This window comes from Nuphar pumila, chromosome 4 (assembly GCF_984573655.1).
Source record: "Nuphar pumila chromosome 4, dmNupPumi1.hap1.1, whole genome shotgun sequence".
In the NCBI taxonomy this organism is placed as follows: domain Eukaryota; kingdom Viridiplantae; phylum Streptophyta; class Magnoliopsida; order Nymphaeales; family Nymphaeaceae; genus Nuphar; species Nuphar pumila.
Genome location: NC_143252.1, coordinates 5,220,788 through 5,240,069, shown reverse-complemented (window position 1 = coordinate 5,240,069; position 19,282 = coordinate 5,220,788). Strand labels below are relative to the sequence as shown.

The 19,282-nt window shown below is 36.6% G+C and overlaps 1 protein-coding gene across 2 annotated transcripts in view; it reads left to right on the top strand.

Annotated features, from left to right (window-relative positions):
* Nucleotides 1-14,094, top strand: part of LOC149839146 (Insulinase (Peptidase family M16) family protein) — a 67,686-nt gene extending 53,592 nt beyond the window's left edge. For both annotated transcript variants that reach the window (XM_090002318.1, XM_090002319.1), the window contains 9 exons: nt 2,184-2,339; nt 3,557-3,930; nt 4,430-4,579; nt 5,305-5,487; nt 5,712-5,924; nt 6,244-6,350; nt 7,248-7,401; nt 12,171-12,292; nt 13,496-14,094. In XM_090002318.1, coding sequence (XP_089858444.1) covers nt 2,184-2,339; nt 3,557-3,930; nt 4,430-4,579; nt 5,305-5,487; nt 5,712-5,924; nt 6,244-6,350; nt 7,248-7,401; nt 12,171-12,292; nt 13,496-13,742 — 1,706 coding nt within the window. In that variant the 3' untranslated portion in view covers nt 13,743-14,094. The remainder of the gene's footprint in view (nt 1-2,183; nt 2,340-3,556; nt 3,931-4,429; nt 4,580-5,304; nt 5,488-5,711; nt 5,925-6,243; nt 6,351-7,247; nt 7,402-12,170; nt 12,293-13,495) is intronic.
* Nucleotides 14,095-19,282: the final 5,188 nt, after the last annotated feature.

Here is a 19,282-nt window from a genome sequence, read left to right as displayed (position 1 = left end):
GTCTGTCATTGTTGTGTATGGTATCATTTTTATCTTCTCCATTGGATTTGTTGTTGCTCGCTTTAGGTACATCCTGGTTTTGTAGAAGGATTAACCACAGGGAAAATGGATTTGTATTGGTGACCTTTCTGGCAATTCTATTTGAAGTAGGCTTAGGGTGGTTTTGTTTTCTCTGCACAGCAGCATATATCCAGGACGTGCCAGCCTGGTCTACTATTTCAGGAAGCCTATTTAAGGCTGATAAGTTGTAAATTCAATCTAAATCTATATCCAAGATATATCCAGCATGGTCTGTTTGCTATTACATTGGGCGTGATTATAACTGATAAGTTTTTGGAGTTATATTTATGAAAGTATTGAAGACAATAGTCTAATTGTACTGGAAAATCATCGCCAAGTAGTAATTTAGGGTTATGATTTCTTATAATAATTAGTAGATGCTACTGACTATATCTTAAGTGCTAGATTGTAGTTCAATTGGGTTTTTCCAAAATGAAGTGCATATCATGAGAAGCCAAGTCACACGGTTATGGGTCATACAAACAGTATTAGGATCTGGAAATATAAACAAATACATGAATTTATCATGTTGATGATTATTGTGTTACTGTTGACACTAATGGCGTTTGTAAGTTAGTAAATCATTATATCAAATCATGATAAGTATTAGACTATTAGTTAATCTCTTCTATGCAGATTCCTGTGCATATGTATCTACAATATATGACATGTCAATATCCATTACAAGAATGGTCAATAATTCATTGGTAGGTTAGTAGTCACACTAGCTGGGACATAATGGTTGACAATTTATTAATATTAGGATGCTTATCAGGGCTGTGAGGCCTTGCGTTTTGTCAGGTTTGTCACTCTGTGCTCTTTGTGCTTTTAGTACCATATGTTGTTGTTGCTATAATATTTTGCTAATTGCGAGCCATGCTGCCTATATTCGCTTGGGATTGAAATGCAGTTGGGAATTGGTTTTTTTAATATGAGGTATCCATGGTATTTGACCATAGGTTTTACCCAGATTATGATTCAGGGTCAGAGTGCAATTTAGTCATGGACAAAAGTGGGTAAACAATGTGAGGCACAGCCTTCAATGTGGAGGCATCAATTTGATATTCAAACTTAGTTGAAGCTAAAGTTGAGAACACAGTCATATCCATCTAGGATATGATTTTTACAAATTTACCTATACCCTATATCGAACCATCATCTGTATCTAAATCGATTTTAGTTGCTATGGGTACTGTAGCAAAACTGTTGTATCCTTGGTGATATGTAAGTTGTGCTTGCATTTTGTCTATCTTGAACTCTATGTCACAGGGATTCGGCTAGCAGGGTGCCGCACCTGCGTTGATGCGACCCGGGTGCGGTCAACCCAACCCTGGGTGCAGTCAATGCACCCAGGGTCATTTTGTTCCAATTTTTCGGACTTAAAAAAAAATTGCCAAGAATTTTGTTTTAATATGTCACAGGGATTCTCCAACTAGGTGCCGCACCCGCACCCAATGCGGTCAACCTGACCCTGGGTGCAGTCAATGCACCAGGGTTATTTATGTCCAACTTTTGGACTATATATATATATATATATATATATATATATATATTATATTTTTGCCGCACCCCCGCACCCGGGTTTTTTGAAAGTGCCGCATCCCCGCACCCATGTGACATAGCTTGAACTCTCACACTCTAACAAGGGTCTGCATTTTTTTTTCATCTGTTCATCTCTCACCTGTAGCAGTAAGTTATTTCTGATGATAACCTGAATTTTTTTCTCTAGTATTATTTTTTCTCTTGAGAAAATGCTCAAGAAGTTTTAAAATGAAATATAAATCTAGTGGGTTTTAGAAAATTTTAAAGCATTTTTGAACAAATGTTTTTTTTAAATGTCAATAAACTTTTAAAAATGCATAAATTAAGACACTGAAAATTTGAAAAACTAAATCTTGTATCTTCATAGTTGTCATGAATATTGAAAGTGCATGCCTTTGTTGCGGCACTTAGATGTTCTTTCTGTATAATTTTGGTGGCTTCTTGAATATCATCTTCTAATGATTTGCTGCTTTTGCCACATTATTTAATGATTATAGATGATAATGTTCTGTTCAATGCTGATAAGACACATCTAAATTTGCTTCTACAGCTGATTAACTATCAGATTTCTTGCATTTCAGAAAACTCTCTTTTTTATTCAGAAGAGCATATAATATATGGAGATTATGCTTTTGAAGTTTGGGATGAGGAATTGATAGAACATGTTCTAAGCTTCCTTGCACCAGAGAATATGAGGATTGATATATTAACAAAGTCCTTCAATACGAAATCATTATGTAAGTTTGTGCCTGTTACTCTCTTTCATTGCTTTTGTCTTCTTCTCCAGTTCTTTTTAAACCGCTTTTTCACCAATCTATGCATGATTTTACTGAATGCTATTGCATTCTGGTTGCAAACTGGTTGGATCTAGGTCTGACCTAGGCAATGTCCGTACTGGGCGACTTTACAGTAGCGGGTCCAGTTCCAAGCCCGGATCTAACTTGGAACACACACAGAGTTCCATGTTCGGGACTGCATCCTAATTTTATGATACTGGATCTTCTGTCCAAAAGTCACGCCCTTTGAAAAAATCTTGGGTGGTGGGAATTTTGTAATAACCAAACAGCAAAAGTCACCCCCTTTGGAAAAAATTTTGGGCAGGGGCAATTGCATGTAATTTTTACACTTGGCAGGTTTTATTTTATAACTGTTACTATATTATATCCTACACTGCCCCTCTTTTCCACTTCACTTTACAAAACCTAGGTTAATGGCTTGGGTTGGACCTGATTCTAACCATTTATTTGTCCGGTTCTGACCTGGATCAGACTGAACCCAACACTATAGGTTCCGAGTTCAATCCGTTTTTAAAACAGAACAATCTTTTGTGGTTGTATTTGCCCATATTATCGTCAGTTGGGTCAGAAACGGGCCAAGACCCAACCCACTTGCACCCCTATCAAATGGTTCATACCCAAACTGAGACACTCCTCCATCTCTATCCAATACCCATTCACACATCCAAATTTTTTTCTTTTTATTTTTACCAATGCAAACTGCTTTTACTTCTGATATGGTATCTCTTACTACCATATCAATTATGAATTAAATTCTGACTTGCTAACGGTGTCCTGTCATTTGTAAATTTCTTGACTTGTATTATGAAATTCATGTTAGGTGTCCAGAAAATTAGAAGAAACAGCACACCTTCATTTAAACATGTTTATATGCACATACGTCGGAGATTTTCTTTATGGTTAGAATTTTCTATATTATTCTCATCTAGAATATAATCTGTATCAATCCTTTTCCTCTTGGTGTTGGATTTCCTCACACGTAGAATTTGATATTAAGTTTCTGAACAATTGCTTTGATGGGTGATTTTTGGGGTGGCATTGCGTTATTCATGACGTCAATGTATTTTATTATCTGGGGAATTTATTAAAAGCTGTGATTAGCAGTTTTTAGTGATTGTTCTTTCTGGTTACCAAATCCTTATCGTGCATTCTTTCAGCTGTCCAATGTGAACCATGGTTTGGTTCACCATTTGTTGAAGAGGCCATTCCACAGTTTCTGATGGATTTATGGAAGAATCCACCTGAAGTTGAGCCATCTCTTCACTTGCCTTCAAAGAATGAGTTCATTCCTCATGACTTCTCCATTCACAGTGAGCCAAAGAATCTTGGGAATATGGATCTTCCAAAATGCATAGTTGATGGGCCCAAAGTGAAGTTCTGGCACAAGCTTGACAAGACCTTCAATGTTCCACGTGCAAATACCTATTTCTTGATAACTGTAAAGGACTCATACGTTACGGCAAAGCAGTGTGTTCTCACAGAGTTGTTTATAAATCTTCTTAGGGATGAGCTAAATGAGATATTATATCAGGTAATTTCTGTTTTATCTGTTCATCTGTAGCTTGATTTTCTAAATCACGCTTGAGTGCTTCAGCTTCAAAGGCTTCAATTAATTATAACTTGCTAAATTTCTGCATCAAGGTCATTAAATTGCTTTGAGATTTTGAATGCTTTTCCACCTGGATGATCTTCAACTAGTGATAGGTTGTATAAATTTCATACTTCCTGGTTGAATCATTGATGTCATTGCTGCACTAAACTCTGTTTATTTGATGGCGATTGTGTTTCATATAATTCTGATGCTGCATATTCAGCAGCTATTTTCTGTTAGATGTAATAGAACTATTTTATGTTTTCTTGGGTGCCTATGTGGTCATAAATATTCATCTTCTGTGTCAGACAAAAAGGCATATAGGTTGCACTTCGTATCTGATTAGTTTCTTTTCATTCAATTTGATAAGAATTGATCTTAAAACATACAACAATTCTTTCTCTTGTGACTTATAGATACTCATCATATTCATGTACAGGCTGGTGTGGCCAAACTGGAGAGCTCCTTGTCTATTGTGGGGGACAAGCTTGAGTTAAGGCTTTTTGGTTTCAATGATAAACTCCCGATACTTCTGTCTAAAATTTTGTCCAAATCAAGAACATTCCTGCCTACCGCTGACCGTTTCAAGGTATGCACCTTATTTTGAAATCTTTCATTCATTTATATCATTTGGGATGTGCCTTGAATGTTAAAATTCTTCTTGAAATTTGTATTCATTAGATCCATGACGGCAGTGATTAGCTATTATCTTTAAAAATTCAAAACATAGATCATAAGTTCAGAGTCAGAGTCGATTGCTGTTCTGTGACTATAATCTAAACTTGAGGGAAAAACTGCCCTCCTTTTTTTTCATCCTCTTGTTTTCAATGATTACTCAGTTTTGGACAAGCCGATACAGTTTTTGTGCCTTTTATAAGGAAAAGTTTCTGCCATATCTTGTTGTCTTGAAATATTCCCTTTAACTGTTGGTGTAGGAAAAACACACAAAAACGTCAGTGGTACTTTGATTGTGAATATGGAAGGACTGTTGAATGTTTGTGCTCTCACTAGGATAATTACTCTTCAGCTTTAAATAAGATGTCATTCTCATCTATATTGTTAGTACAGGGTGCTTAATCTTCAAGGAAAGTACCTGATTAGATTTATGATCCTAAAAAATGACAAAAAAAAATTACATCTGTTGATTGATTTCAATAAGAATTGGTTAGCTTTAGTTGATTCTGTTAGAGAAATGATTGCGGAAGATGAAATTAGATGACATCGTGACAGCTTTCATGCAAAAGTTCCTGTCTCACGCTTACAAATATGCTCCTTATCTATTTTCAAAATTTGAAAGTTATTTGCAATTTTCAGGTTATTAAAGAGGATATGGAGAGGGCCTTTAGAAACACAAACATGAAGCCTTTGAGTCATTCTTCTTACTTAAGATTGGAACTTCTTCGCGAAACCTTTTGGCATGTAGATGACAAGCTTTCTTGCCTAATTAACTCAAGTCTTGCAGATTTGGAAGCCTATATTCCCAAAATATTTTCCCAGGTATTCTTCATAATTGTATTATTGAGCCTACAAACAAGGAGGCCTCATGTGGATGACACCCAAAACCAGGTTTTCACTTGAAAACCAGGCTTTATGCTTGTTTGGAAGACACCAAACCTGGTTTTCATGAAAACCAGGTTTGGCAGAACATAACTTTAGTTTATATTCTTTTCTTGTGTAGTATTTCTTGTCAACTTTTGAATGTTAATCTTGCTTGTCTGCAGTTGTATGTTGAAGGCCTTTTCCATGGAAACTTATTAGAGCAGGAAGCAATTAATATATCAAACATCTTCATAGATGCTTTATCTTTGGACTCTATATCTCCACTCCCAATGGAAATGAGGCATCAAGAGCGTGTATTGTGCCTTCCAGTTGATGCTAATTTTATAAGGAATGCTAGAGTGAAGAATGAAATGGAAGTGAACTCTGTTGTTGAGGTATGTGATATCTGTAACTGTAATTTCATATTATCTATTATGTTATATACATTGGCATAATTGCAAACTTAGATCTACTCCCGGAAGTGCTTATCCTTTTTGGTGTAGAATGATATTTCCTATACAAGCAAGAACTTTTTTGTGCACAGTTGCCAAAACCAAAAATATGGTTATGACAGAGAAAAATACAGAAAACACATAAAATGTACAGGAGGGAAAAAATTCCTACAGGGAAAATCATGACTAAAAGGAAAATACAGAACAATGTACAGTAGCTGATATTTTGGTGTTCTCTCTCTCTCATTTCTTTTGTGTGCAGTTGTACTTTCAACTCGAGCAGGACGTGGGGATTAAATCAACTGTTTCAAGAGCTATGGCTGATCTATTTGCAGAAATTGTTGAAGAGTCATTCTTTGATCAATTAAGGTAATACTAGCTTATTCCATATGATAAAATTTTATGATGTATCAACTTGATGCTGTCTATGGCATTCTATTAATTAGTACTGAAATTTCATTTTCGAAGTTTCTCATGGTGGATAGTTATCTGTAATCAGTCAATATGAGTCTTAAGTCTTTTTGTCTTGAATTCTATTTGCTTTGAGCTAGTAATTAAGATGGTTGTATCTTGGGCATTTCCTTGGTTGGGTTTTGCTTACCAGGGAAAAAGTGCCTTCTGTTATGTTTGATTACTTACCAATGACCTATACCAGGGTCACCTTGTGCACATAGTACCTACACCACAAAAGCACTTTTTCCAGTATATCAAGTTTGACATGTTGGATGAGATTTAAACTGGCAAGGGGCTTGCTGTGGTTGCTCCACTAGCGCATACAAATAAGTGTTAGACATGGTGGACTTTCTTTTTTGATCAAATTCATATCCTGGTTAGTTGGATCGTTGTATCTACTTCTTGATGTTGTATGACACTATAAATCGTGCCAAGTCCATACGATATGTGACACACCCTGAACTAGAAGCATAGTGTATCGGCAGATGCCATGTCATATTGCATTATATCATATAATATGAGCCATATCATAAGATATCACTAATTTTTAGTATTTGCATTCAAAATTTCTGATAATTTCCTTTGGTTCTCATGTCAATTTTAATGAGACATTTTCGAATAAATAAGACTAGTATCTTGTTGGTACCTCTCCTGAATAGCCACAGTAAGTTTGCTGTGATCTAATATTTCTCTATTCTTGCATAAATGACGTTTGAAGATTATATTGGTTTTAAGCACGACTTTGATAGGTTAAAGTATCCTGGAATGAAGTCCGGTGTGAGTGATTTACATCTGTAATGGTGTGAACTGCAGGACAAAAGAACAGCTTGGTTATGTTGTTGAATGCGGTCCACGTATGACCTACAGGGTATCAGGGTTTTGTTTCCGTGTCCAGTCTTCTCTATATAGCCCCTCCTACTTACGAGGAAGAATTGAGGAATTCATAAAAGGCCTGGAGAAATTACTGGTATGATGAAAATTGAATGATTATGATATTCATAAAATATTTTTCTTCAATTATTGGTTTGTTCATATCTTATTGATGTTCCATACTTGGGGATTAGAATTTCTTCCCATTAGACAGGACTCTTTTATTGCTCAACTGCCTATTTATATAATTTCCTGTTATCACCACCGCGGGGGTCACCCGTGTGGACATCATGGTGGTTGTGAGGGTGCTCCACCGGATCAAATCCCACTCGCGCATGGGTGTGTCCGTAGCTTTCAGAGGTGGGCCACATAAGGCAGGAAGGTCGTGGGGCCCCACCTGGGGTTTTCCTCGCTTCAGCGAGGGTTCAAAAAAATATTTTGTGTGTTCAACTGAACTAGTGATGCTCTTCTTTATATATGTCAGGATCAATGGAATTTGTGTATATATATACTTCTGAGTAGTGAACTTCTGCATCATCATCGTCATCATTTCTGGCAAAAAATATCACATTAACCTTCATATTCTGTTATTGCCACTTTCTTTGTATTCTTCTTCATGTTATATTCCAGAATGTTCTATACAATTGCGTTGACACCTTTTCACATGTTCATACATCATGCGACTAAATGGAAGATGGTGTCCATACCTTGAATATCCCTTCACGTGTCACCTTGCTACAAATTACACACGTTTGAAATTTTATCCTTCTCATAGTCATTTGTTATTTTTCTAGATAAGGTTTCCTTGTAAACTTAGAGTCATCGGTGGAAGATGAGATTGTTTCATCTCATAATTAGAGGACAAGAGAAAAAAAGGAAAATTATAATTGGGCAAAAGTGAAGAAATGTAACTAAAAATGGGTTGGGAACAAACCAAGTACAAGCATTGAATTGTGAAGTAAACAAAGGGAAAGAAAAAATCACCAGAGCTTATGTTGATTTTTTTAGCTTCTTTTCAACACCAAAGGTAAAACCTATTTTATTGTCTAGAAGCAGAATTAAAAGAATTAGAAATTAGATTTGAACTATCGAAATGGTTTTTTATTTTTATTTGTTCATTTATTTTTTACATGTGCACCTAACCTTGTGATAAATTATTAACTGCTAATATCTATTACGGATATGTCATACAGATTCACCACATTCAGAAAACTGAGTGCAGGTTCTCAGGCCTTAGCTGTAAAAACCAAAAATTTTCGCTAATAAATTTCGTTTATATTACGAAATATTATGAAATATGCAATTTGGGCCTCGGATTTGTTACCATTATCAGATCCATAAAAGAATCCATAAATAACCCACAATAGGGTGTTAATTTATACTTATAATATTTAATTAAATAATTAATAGTATACATGAAATCAATGTGTGTTTAGCATGTAAAATCATGCATAAATGTTCTCATATACTTATGAATTATGGACGAATGCATGTGTGTTAAGTGGTTACATGAAAGCACTTGCACATGGATGGTGAACACTTGCATATGACTGTGGAAGCTCACACACATTGTTAAAATGGTATGGATGAATGTGCATTTGGAATCATGTTGGTATTATTGCATACGTTGCAAGTTGTTATGATTTTTGCATACGATGCATCGATGGTCTAAATGAATCATCACAGGCCTGGAGAGCCTTGAGCTTTGGTTTGCTCTTTCTTTAATTGTTTAAATGCATCGCGATAATCACATTTATACTATGGTTTTGATTGTGTTGTTCTATGGTTGCCACGGGTGGTAAGCCGTGAAGAGCTACAGATTAGTGATGTGCGAGCTTATGGTTGCATATTGATTTGCAAGCCTATGTTATTAATTTTTTTCATGTTGATTTGCAAATGTAATTTTATTGTTCTATATTGCACTGTTCTATGTGGTTCTACGGGCGGGAGTCCCGTGATGGTTCTCGCAGGGGTAGATGCGAGTTTTTTGTTTTTGTTTTTGCATGCTGTATTGCAAGACTCAATAATTGGCTCTTAATAAAAAGATAATGAATAAGAACAGTGTAATATACATTCTGGGATCATCCATCTGGAGAATGAAGATCTTAGAGTTCCGGTCTTGGGGAGACTGTGAGGATACAAAAACTCCGTGTGCGTAAATTTGGTCCCCTGAACCCGATATTGAGGTTCCTTCTCCTGGCCACGGTTTTAGGGAGTGTCCGTCACTTTACCCAGGAGTGGTGTGTTGGTCACAACTGTGAGTTTGTTTTGGTACTAAGGAAGTGACACTTGTGGGCGTGAGGTGTCCCTTGTGTCCCGACATTAGATGTGGAGGTCTAATGTTTCGATGGATGGTGCGGTTTCCTGATATCGGTCGAGGGCTAAGTTGGAACCTAGTAATAAAATACAAATTGTATGCTAAGCTACCCTAGGAACCTACGTGACCTCGGGGATTTTACCCGTTTGGTGTATCCGCGGGCGATGAAAATTAAAAAGAGGAACTTAAAGATGTATGCATTAAATAGGGCATGCATATGGAAAGAAAAAACAAACTTAAAGGTAAGATAAAAAAGAAATTCATGCATTGAAAATGATATCATGCATTTTCCTGCTATGCATTAGATCATGCATATGTTATCTGTTCTCTTAATTGTTATCTGTTTGGTGGATGCATGATGTTTAATTTCTAGGGCATGTTAAATGCCATGTTCTACTTGAACTGTAATTCATGGTATTGATTTATGTTCTTTTTGGCATAATGGATGCACCATGTTGTAAGAATGCTTACCTGAATTATGTAATTGTCATAAATGCATTCCTCTTAATCATTGTATGAATTCGTATCTGTGGTTATGAGATATTTAAATGATTGCTATTGATGATACTTGCCAGATTGCTTCTGATAAATTGTTGATTGTTGTAGCGTAGTTCTTTGCTTATTCTTGTATGGGTTGACATTCACATTCGGCAACCATATCACACACTTGACACCTGATATACCTTAAAGAAGAATTACAGTAATTCCTACTTAGACAGTTGTAGTATAATTCCTATAAATTTTCAGGTGAAGAGTTGGAGTTAGGGGCGACTGCGGGATAAGGCTTCGATCAGGATTTTTGGATTTACTGTTCCAGGGATAGTGTGAGGTCTCTGATCTTAATTTTCATCGGTACTGAAATGAAAAGAATGTTTTGGTCTTGCTCCAACTGTAATGTTCTGTAATGCTTAGCCATATGGTATGACTGGTTTCCGCTGTATTTAAAAAAAAAAATCTTCAAAAATTTGGGTTAAGATTTCGGGGCGTTACATTGGCTGGTAGCTATAATTTGTCTTTTGGATTTAGTTTCCAATAAATAATTAACTTCCAACCCTGATAGTAGCTCCTAAAGGGTCTTATCTCCTAAACCATCCTAAACGACTTCAAGGACAAAGTTTCATGTGTTTGTTTAATCTGAACTCATAATCGTATTCTTTATTGCTTAGTAGAACATGTAGCATTTTTAGTGTTTATATGCATATTTAGCACGCTATGTCACATGGGTGCGGGTGTGGGGGTGCGGCACTTTCAAAAACCTTGGGTGCGGGAAGGGGGTTCGGGGGTTCCCCCGGCGCGGGTCCCCCCCAAGATTTTTTTTTAAATTCCGCAGCACATTTCATACTGCAATTTTTTTTTAAATTTCCAAAAATGGACCGAAATGACCCTGGGTGCAGTCAATGCACCCAGGGTCGGGTTGGCCGCACCCGCGTCGAGTCGCGTCGACGCCGGTGCGGCACCCTGCTAGCCGCACCCCTGTGACTTAGTTAGCGCGTTAAAAAGTCAATGGTTCATATTACACCAAAACTTGGTGAAATAAAAATCAAAGTTTCTCATCAAATCAATTTGATCCAAAGCATGGTTTTTGGTGAATAAGCAATGGTGAACACATGTAGATATTTTGAATATAGCACGATATTATCGGCAATTTCAAGTTTTCCGATAATATCGGGAATATATCATGGTATTTATTATTTTCAAAATATCATGATATTATCGCAATATTTTTGAGTTTTTTTTAAGTTTGCATTTCTTTTTTTTTTTGTTTCTTTTATATTTTAAAAACTGTAAAACATGTTTTTTATATTTTTGAAAGAAAAATCATATAAAACTTATTAATTTCTTAGTTTTTTTGTTGTTATTTATATTTTTCCAATTTTTAAACTCCCAAGATATTTCCAAGATTTATCAAATTTTGAAAATCTCTTCGAGAAATATCCTTGGCCAGAAATTACCTTTAACCATACAGGTGACTCTTATATATATATATATATATATATATATATATATATATATATATATATATATATATATATATATTCTAATCTTCTGTTTTCATTGATTCTCCAATTGAAGTAATAAACATAGAAGCAAAGAAGAGTAGACAGTCTTTTGCCACACTATAACGTGTGTCCAGCTCATCATTTCTCAGGCTGATTGTGAACCACAAGTGCTTTTTTATTGTGATTATAATGCATGTAAGAGCTGAAATGGTGGTTATGGTTCGGAAGTTCCCAATTGTGTTTGGTAACCAGAGCTTCTCACATCTTAGCTTTTGGGCGGGTTTTCTAGCAATTTATACAAGTGTTTTCTTTGGCGGTTTAATAGGAGGAACATTCCAAATCATGTTTTCCATGAATTTGTTGTAATGTACAAGCAAAACAAGTAGTTTTTTCAGCTGTTCTTAATCCTATATTCCTGTATTTGCATTAATAACTAATTGATTTGCCCAATTGTTATGATTATATAGTTCATTGTGGCAACGTCCAATAATTTAACACTATTTTTGTTGCATCTTTTGGGGTGTCCTAACATTTCTTTATCTTCTACAGAATGAAATTGATGTTGAAACATTTGATGGTTATCGAAGTGGACTGATAGCAAAGAAATTGGAAAAAGAACCTTCCCTTGTATATGAAACAAGTCGCTATTGGAATCAAATCATTGATAGGAGGTATTTGATTATTTTCTTGGAATTTGTATAGTTATTTGCTTATATAAGATCAAAATCTCTCTCTGTGTGCCCGCACATGTGTTCATTATGTTCCAAAAAGTTTATTCTCTCATCTGTTTAAATTTACTACTGTATTTGTTGCTGTTGTTTCATATTGTTTTGCATTTTCTGTGATTCCTTTGATTACTTGATGTTGTCTGGTATGTTTATGGTGTTTCTTCCATGTGTTTTCATGCGTTCCTTCCTTGGATGAGAAACTATTTGTGTGGTTGAAAATTATATGACCTTTGATGTGGACTTGCCCTAACATCCAAGATAGATTGGTCGATTTGCAATGCTAATCTCGAGTAAAGGAAGACTTAGTATAGGATTCATAGTTTCCCTTTTAGTTTTCATCTGTGTACAGGGATTATTACAGGTACTACCATATATCCATAGATCCAGGATACATTTGAATTTGAATATTTTATGGTATCCTTTTTCCTCTAGGGTTCAAAATTTTTATATATCCCTATGATTGAGTCCTTGGCTTTCTGAAGTTGTATAAAAAGAAATATTTCAAATTATCGCTTTTTGACTCCCTACTTCTAAATAAGTTGGTGTTTCAAATTCTTTTTGACATGGACAGTATCAGGGAAAACCTTGGACATGGTTTCAATATTGGACGGTAGAACATTAATATAATACTTCCAAATCTCTTTAGAAATAAGTGTATTTATGTCTTATTTTTTATTAGATTCTTGAAGTTGTGTTCTGTATGTGTTGTGCCCATATCCTTGCCGTGTTTCCTATTGTTTCATCAATCAATTACTGTTGTCTTTTGGTTTACAAACCTGCCCAACAAATTAGAAGTAATGACTGAAAAAACCTGGGTCAGTAGTTACTGGTTCCCTCAATAAATTTTAGTGAGAAAGACCAGTGTGTGATAGTCTGTATCTCTTTTTGTTGAACCTGTATAGATTATGGTTTTGGTAGGATATTGTATGGTATTTTTTAAAAATATACTTATGGTCGCAAAACATGTTTTAGAGTGAATAACATTTGTGGTTCATTTTTTGAATAATATACTGTCAATTCTTCAATGATTTTGTTTTTCAATAAACCAAAGTCGTTGAAGAATCCTTAAAGACATTAACCATTGAACAGTAATGAGTAATTTCATGTGCTTTCATGGGGGTGATAAGGTGATTGTTATAAGCTCAGGTACTTGTTTGATATGCCCAAGGAAGATGCTGAAGCGCTGAGAAACATTCAGAAGAGTGATATCAAGGAGTGGTACCACACTTATTTTGTACCAACTTCACCAAAATGTCGCCGACTTGCAGTACATCTGTGGGGCTGCAACACAAACTTCGAAGAACAGAATGAGCAGCAGCCATTTTACGGAAAGGTTATTCATGACCTTTCAGCCTTCAAACTTTCTAGCCAGTTCTATCCAAGCCTATGCTGAGTTTGCATGTGCTGGTATGCTGAATCATATTATTTTTTCAACAACAGTGTTTTTCCTCACCATTGGGCAGGTCGTGATTCATCTTATATGACACCATATCTCCTATCTGAAATTATAATTTAAAAACATGCTGTTTCTGGGGGTTAAGTGGAGACCAAGTTGGTCTTCCGTCCCAAATTCTGCAGAAAGGCATGTATCGAGTTCATTTTTAGCATGTGGCATCTCTTTTACCCAAGCCTATGCTGAATTTGCATGTACTGCTATGCTGGGCCATATGATTTTTTCAACAGCATGTATCATCATTCATTTTATGTGACACCACATCTCATTCGAAATGATTTCATTTTTAGCTTTTGTGGCGTCTCTTTCTCTCTCTCATATGTGCCTATGTACATTTGCAAGCTTAGCTGAAGAACCTCTGCAGGTAATCCCAATAGGTTGGCTTACTGATTCCAAAATCTAGCAACATGTTTTGGTCAAACCAAGCTTGCCGATCTTAATGTTGGAAGCTGTAAGTAAATGCTTGACTCATGAACGGTAAGATTATTCTTTGTTTATCCTCCTGTACCGGCAGGTGGTTGTAATTTTTCTTTTTATTAAACATAATTCCCCATGGCTTTGGTCATGACATTTTTGACAAGAAATCATTTCACGAGCACCTCTGTTGCATTTTGTAAACCGCCATGGTGCCATATAACCACATGTTCAGGTATGTTCGCTATTTTCCAAGGGAGCATATGAATTCCTCGTTGGTGTCAAGGTCCATGACTCATATCTATGAGTGAGGCCCATAATAGTGAATGGGATTTTGTCCGATGTCTTACCAAATTTGATTCCATTGAAGCTCTGTTTGGAAAGTTACCATCGGAGGTCACCGGAGTGATAAGTGTGAAATCCTCACTTCCAAATCTGTTTGGAAACCAGGAAAGTGGAAAAAGTGGTAACATTCAATTCCTCATTTCAGCTACTACCAGGATGAGGTGGTAATTACCAAATGCTACACCGGTGACCTCAGTTCATTTAATAGGGGTAAAAGCTGCATCCCAAAGTGGGAACTCCCTGGTGAATTCTAAAGAGTGCTCCCAAACAACCTTGAGGATTTGCTAAATCCATGACCGTTATGGAATCCACTTTTTCAACCCCAAGAGGCAGTTTCCGAACAGAGTCTTAGTTGCATTTGATTAGCCAAATCCACATCTGATTATATTTGGATGTGGATATGGTTTTGTTTTCTTGCTACCGAATTTGACAAATATCCAAATTTGGTGGATATCGACATGTAAAAAAGAGGATCCGGTATGAGCTTTTCACAAACCTAATTTTAATTTGAATCTGTTTAGCTAACATCGGATTAGTCGAATATGGTATTGACCACATCCTATCCAAATCTCAACTGTTTACATCCCTTTGAATATTTACTCGTTGAGGATGTTATTTGATTCAGAAATTTTAGAGGAATTTGGTTTCAATTTGCGTTATTAGTGAATTAGCTTTTTGTTTCGCTAAAGTCCCTAAACCAAGCACTTCCATTGACAAATACCGATGATATGCTGAAAATATGATAAAAATAGCTATATTTTGGTTGCTGTTTTAAGCAGCTAAAATATCATGCATTGACAAATACCGATGATATGCTGAAAATATGATAAAAATAGCTATATTTTGGTTGCTGTTTTAAGCAGCTAAAATATCATGATATTATCATTTTAATGATAAAGTCTAATTAATGCTTTGTTGATAAAAACTGTCATAAAGGGTACGACTCGGCACGCTACTAAGATTCATTTTTTTTAAAAAGATAAGACATGAGGACAGCCTTTTAATTGTTTAATCAATAACAGTTTTTGATACTCTAATATGTCAAAATCTTTTATTATTGAAATGTTTTAATAATATTAAAATAATATCAAAATATTAGGATGCGTTATGACATCTCAGATGATGTGGTATCATGTCCTGTCTGTGACCTAGATATGGGCGCCTCTATAACGTGCCTTTGAGACAGATTTTCCCCTAATGTATGTCACAGTGACACGCCGCATGCTGCCAAATTGACGCAACTCTGACATGTATGTACATTATTTTAATAATTTTAAATTAGATTTCAAAAATTGTTTATATTAAAATATCAAAGAGTATTTTTAATAAATAAAAATTAGAAAATCCGTGCCCTTGTTTTTCTTAATTTTGGAAAAAAATTCATACTCACAAGTTGAAATCCAGTCACGTTGGGTTGTACCCGTATCCTTGTGACAACTTCATACTTGTAATGCTGGCTGCTTGACTTCACAGAGCTTTACTTATGAGTAGGAATGAAAACGGTTTGGATTTGGGTTAGATGTATATAATACTAATTTCAACTAATTGTGCTCGGATTTGGAATCGGATGGAAAAACGCTAATACAGAATCTGAAAAAATACATATAATTGGATTTGGATATCTATTGGACTGGGTCATGAAATCCAAAACTTAATATAAATTGGATTTACTAATTGGATACATTTTTCTTAACCAAATCTGACTAATTGGATTTGGAATCGTCTGATCGTTGACATCCCTACTTTTGAGTTCTATCTTGGGTTCACTGCTCTTCTGAATAAGCCACCTTCTTGCCTCTGTTGCAAGTATTAGTGGCTTTGTGCCGATTAACTGAAGGAAATCACTTCCTGGGGATTCCACACAAGGAAGTTGAATATTATGGGTTGGGTCAGTTGATTTGTTCGGGTATGGAATCAGAACGGAAGATGTCCTTTAGTTTGTCCATCAAAACAGGATTAGGGATGACAGTGGACCGGGGCGGGTGCTGGGGACAAGCTCTCCACCCCTGTCCCATCTCAAAATTTTGCCTTCAAGCCTCAGTCCATCTTTGTGGTGGGTTTTGATTTTGACCTTCATCCCCGCCCCAAGTGGGGCGGATTGGGATGGATCCCTTTTTCTTCCCAGTACAGGATTTAAATGTTTTTTTTAGAGCCAGAGAGAGGAGAGAAAGAGGACCCGTTTTTAAGGTTAGAAAGTAAAAAATTAGGGTTATATATACAATTTAAATGTTATTTTATAATATAATAAGGGTATATTAATAATTTCATTAAGGGATATCAGAGATGGGGGGTCAGAGGGAGTAAGTTCATCCGTGCCTTCATCCCTGCACAAGTTTTGATTTTTCACTTCCATTCCCGGTCCATTCCCCATTTCATGTCCTTCATCCACTCCTCAAACGGCCAGGTTCGGACGGATCCCCGTTTCTCCCTGTTCATTCTTAAATATGATTATAAAAAAAGACAGAATGTGATGATTGTGTGGATTGACAACTTTTTTAGGCTTTTGGAAGGCCCATAAGGATGTGTTTGATTAGGGGTGGCAATTTCTGACACGACCCACCAACCCGCCTCTTAGGCGGGTTTGGGTTGGGCTTAAGCCAACCCGTTTAATAAATGGGTCGACCCGCGTAACCCGTTTATTAAACAGGTCGGGTTCGGGTTGGGGGTATGCCAACCCGGCTGACCCGTTTAATAAACGGGTTAGGCGGGTGGGTCAACCCGTCTGCCAACCCGCCAACCCGACCCGTCAACCCGCCAACCCATCGACCCGACCCGTCAACCCATCAACCTGACCCGCGAACCTGAGAACCCGTTTACCCGACCCAACCCATTTATTAAATGGGTTGGTGGGTCGTGTCGGGTTACCCGTTTATTAAATGGGTCGGGTTCGTGTTTGCCACAGCGGACCCGTTTAATAAATGGGTCGGGTTCGGGTTGAGGTATGCTGACCCGTCAACCCGTCGGGTCGACCCACCAACCCGACACGATTGCCACCCCTATGTTTGATGCACTCGAATCTCCTATCCTTAGGACCCTCAGCTGAAATCCAATGTTATGTAAACCACATAAGAACGAAGCAAGCCACAAGATAAAGAGGAGAAAAAAGAGCGAAAACAAAGAAGACACAAGATTTATGTAGCCCGGCACTCAAGCCTAAGTCCACAAGTAGATGAGCAAATATCCACTAAAACAATGGAGGAATACAATTTAGTGCAGTGACATCTTAAAGAAATACTAAAGCCTTAATACACCTAAATCTCTCATACTCCAACTCCCAAAGGAGGCAGCTATATATATATATATATATATATATATATATATATACAGGCGTAGTTGTTGTTGTTTGTTGTATGCACAAAGCAGATCGGTCTATCGGCTGAGCCCTCGGCTACCACCATAAATCTCATTGAAAATTCTCATTATATGGTCTTCAAAATAATTGTGGATCGGATCATGGATTGGTTCGGATTCAGAATTCATGATGCCTACAACATCCAAGGATAAAAATTTTGTGGGTTTCTAGTCAAGCTCCCTCAGTTGGACTAGATATCCGTAGATCTTGATGGGTTTTACACTAAAATGGGGGATCTCAAATCTCTCATTTGGAGGTCGGATCAATGCTTGGGCTCCATGCCTTGATTTGCATGTCCCCACTTCTCTCACAAAATCCACGTTACTCATACACACCCTAATTATAAAACATGTGTTTCTGGGTGACCTAGTTTTATTATTGGGTCTGATCTCTTGCATACAAACAAGAAACGTATAATACCTGTTTAACTTGTTAAATATGCCCATAATAATAGTGTCCTCCACCTTAAACAAAATAATAAAGAAAGTACCAATGGGCCGCTCTATTCCATTATTAATGATTTTTTTTCTATGAAATTATTATTGTCGGTAGTTTATTTTATCAGACTTAGATATCAGCACACAGACAGGCCCACACACATGCATGCATACAAAGCAGAATTTAATTTGGATAGCAAATGGATCATAAAGGTTCACATGGCTAACCATGCAGATTCCAAATGTTAAGGCAGTAATGATATAAATTATTAGCCTTTTTCTTGAAATTTACTTAGTCATTTCTCGAGCCAATTTTTTGTTGCATTTTTTTTTTCCAATTTAGGAACTGGGAAACCATCCCAGGTGTAAACCCGGGCACACATATTGACCCCAGGGGGCCACTGGCTTTGGCTTACGCAAGGGGAATAACGCCAGTGAGAATCGAACCCCAACTGCCCGTCTAACAGCTGAGGCCCGTTCCAACTACGCTACCCCCTCGAGTTCTTTGCATTTATTAAAGATGACAACAACCGTATGATTTTGGTCCCATGGTATGCACTGTTCGTAGATAATATTGTACTAACAAATCAAACTCGAGATGAAGCAAATCAAAGATTCGGTGTAGGAGAAAGATTCAGAAAAGCTGAAGTGGGGACAAGTTAGTTGTCCTTGTGATAAAACAGCCAAATCTACAACTAAATGATGCTTAATGATTCTTCTATAAGATATGGTAAGTTGTTGTAGACCATGTTATGTTGCTGAATGTTGGGTGAGAAGTAAAGAAAAGTGTAGCAGATGTGGTATATATATATATGCTATGAGGCATTGGGAATAGCTACTCTCACATACTAGAAATCAGTTTAGGTTGCATCTTCTCAATCAGACCTTATAAATGTATTCAACATAGTTTATTTGATAGGAATCGTGCTCAT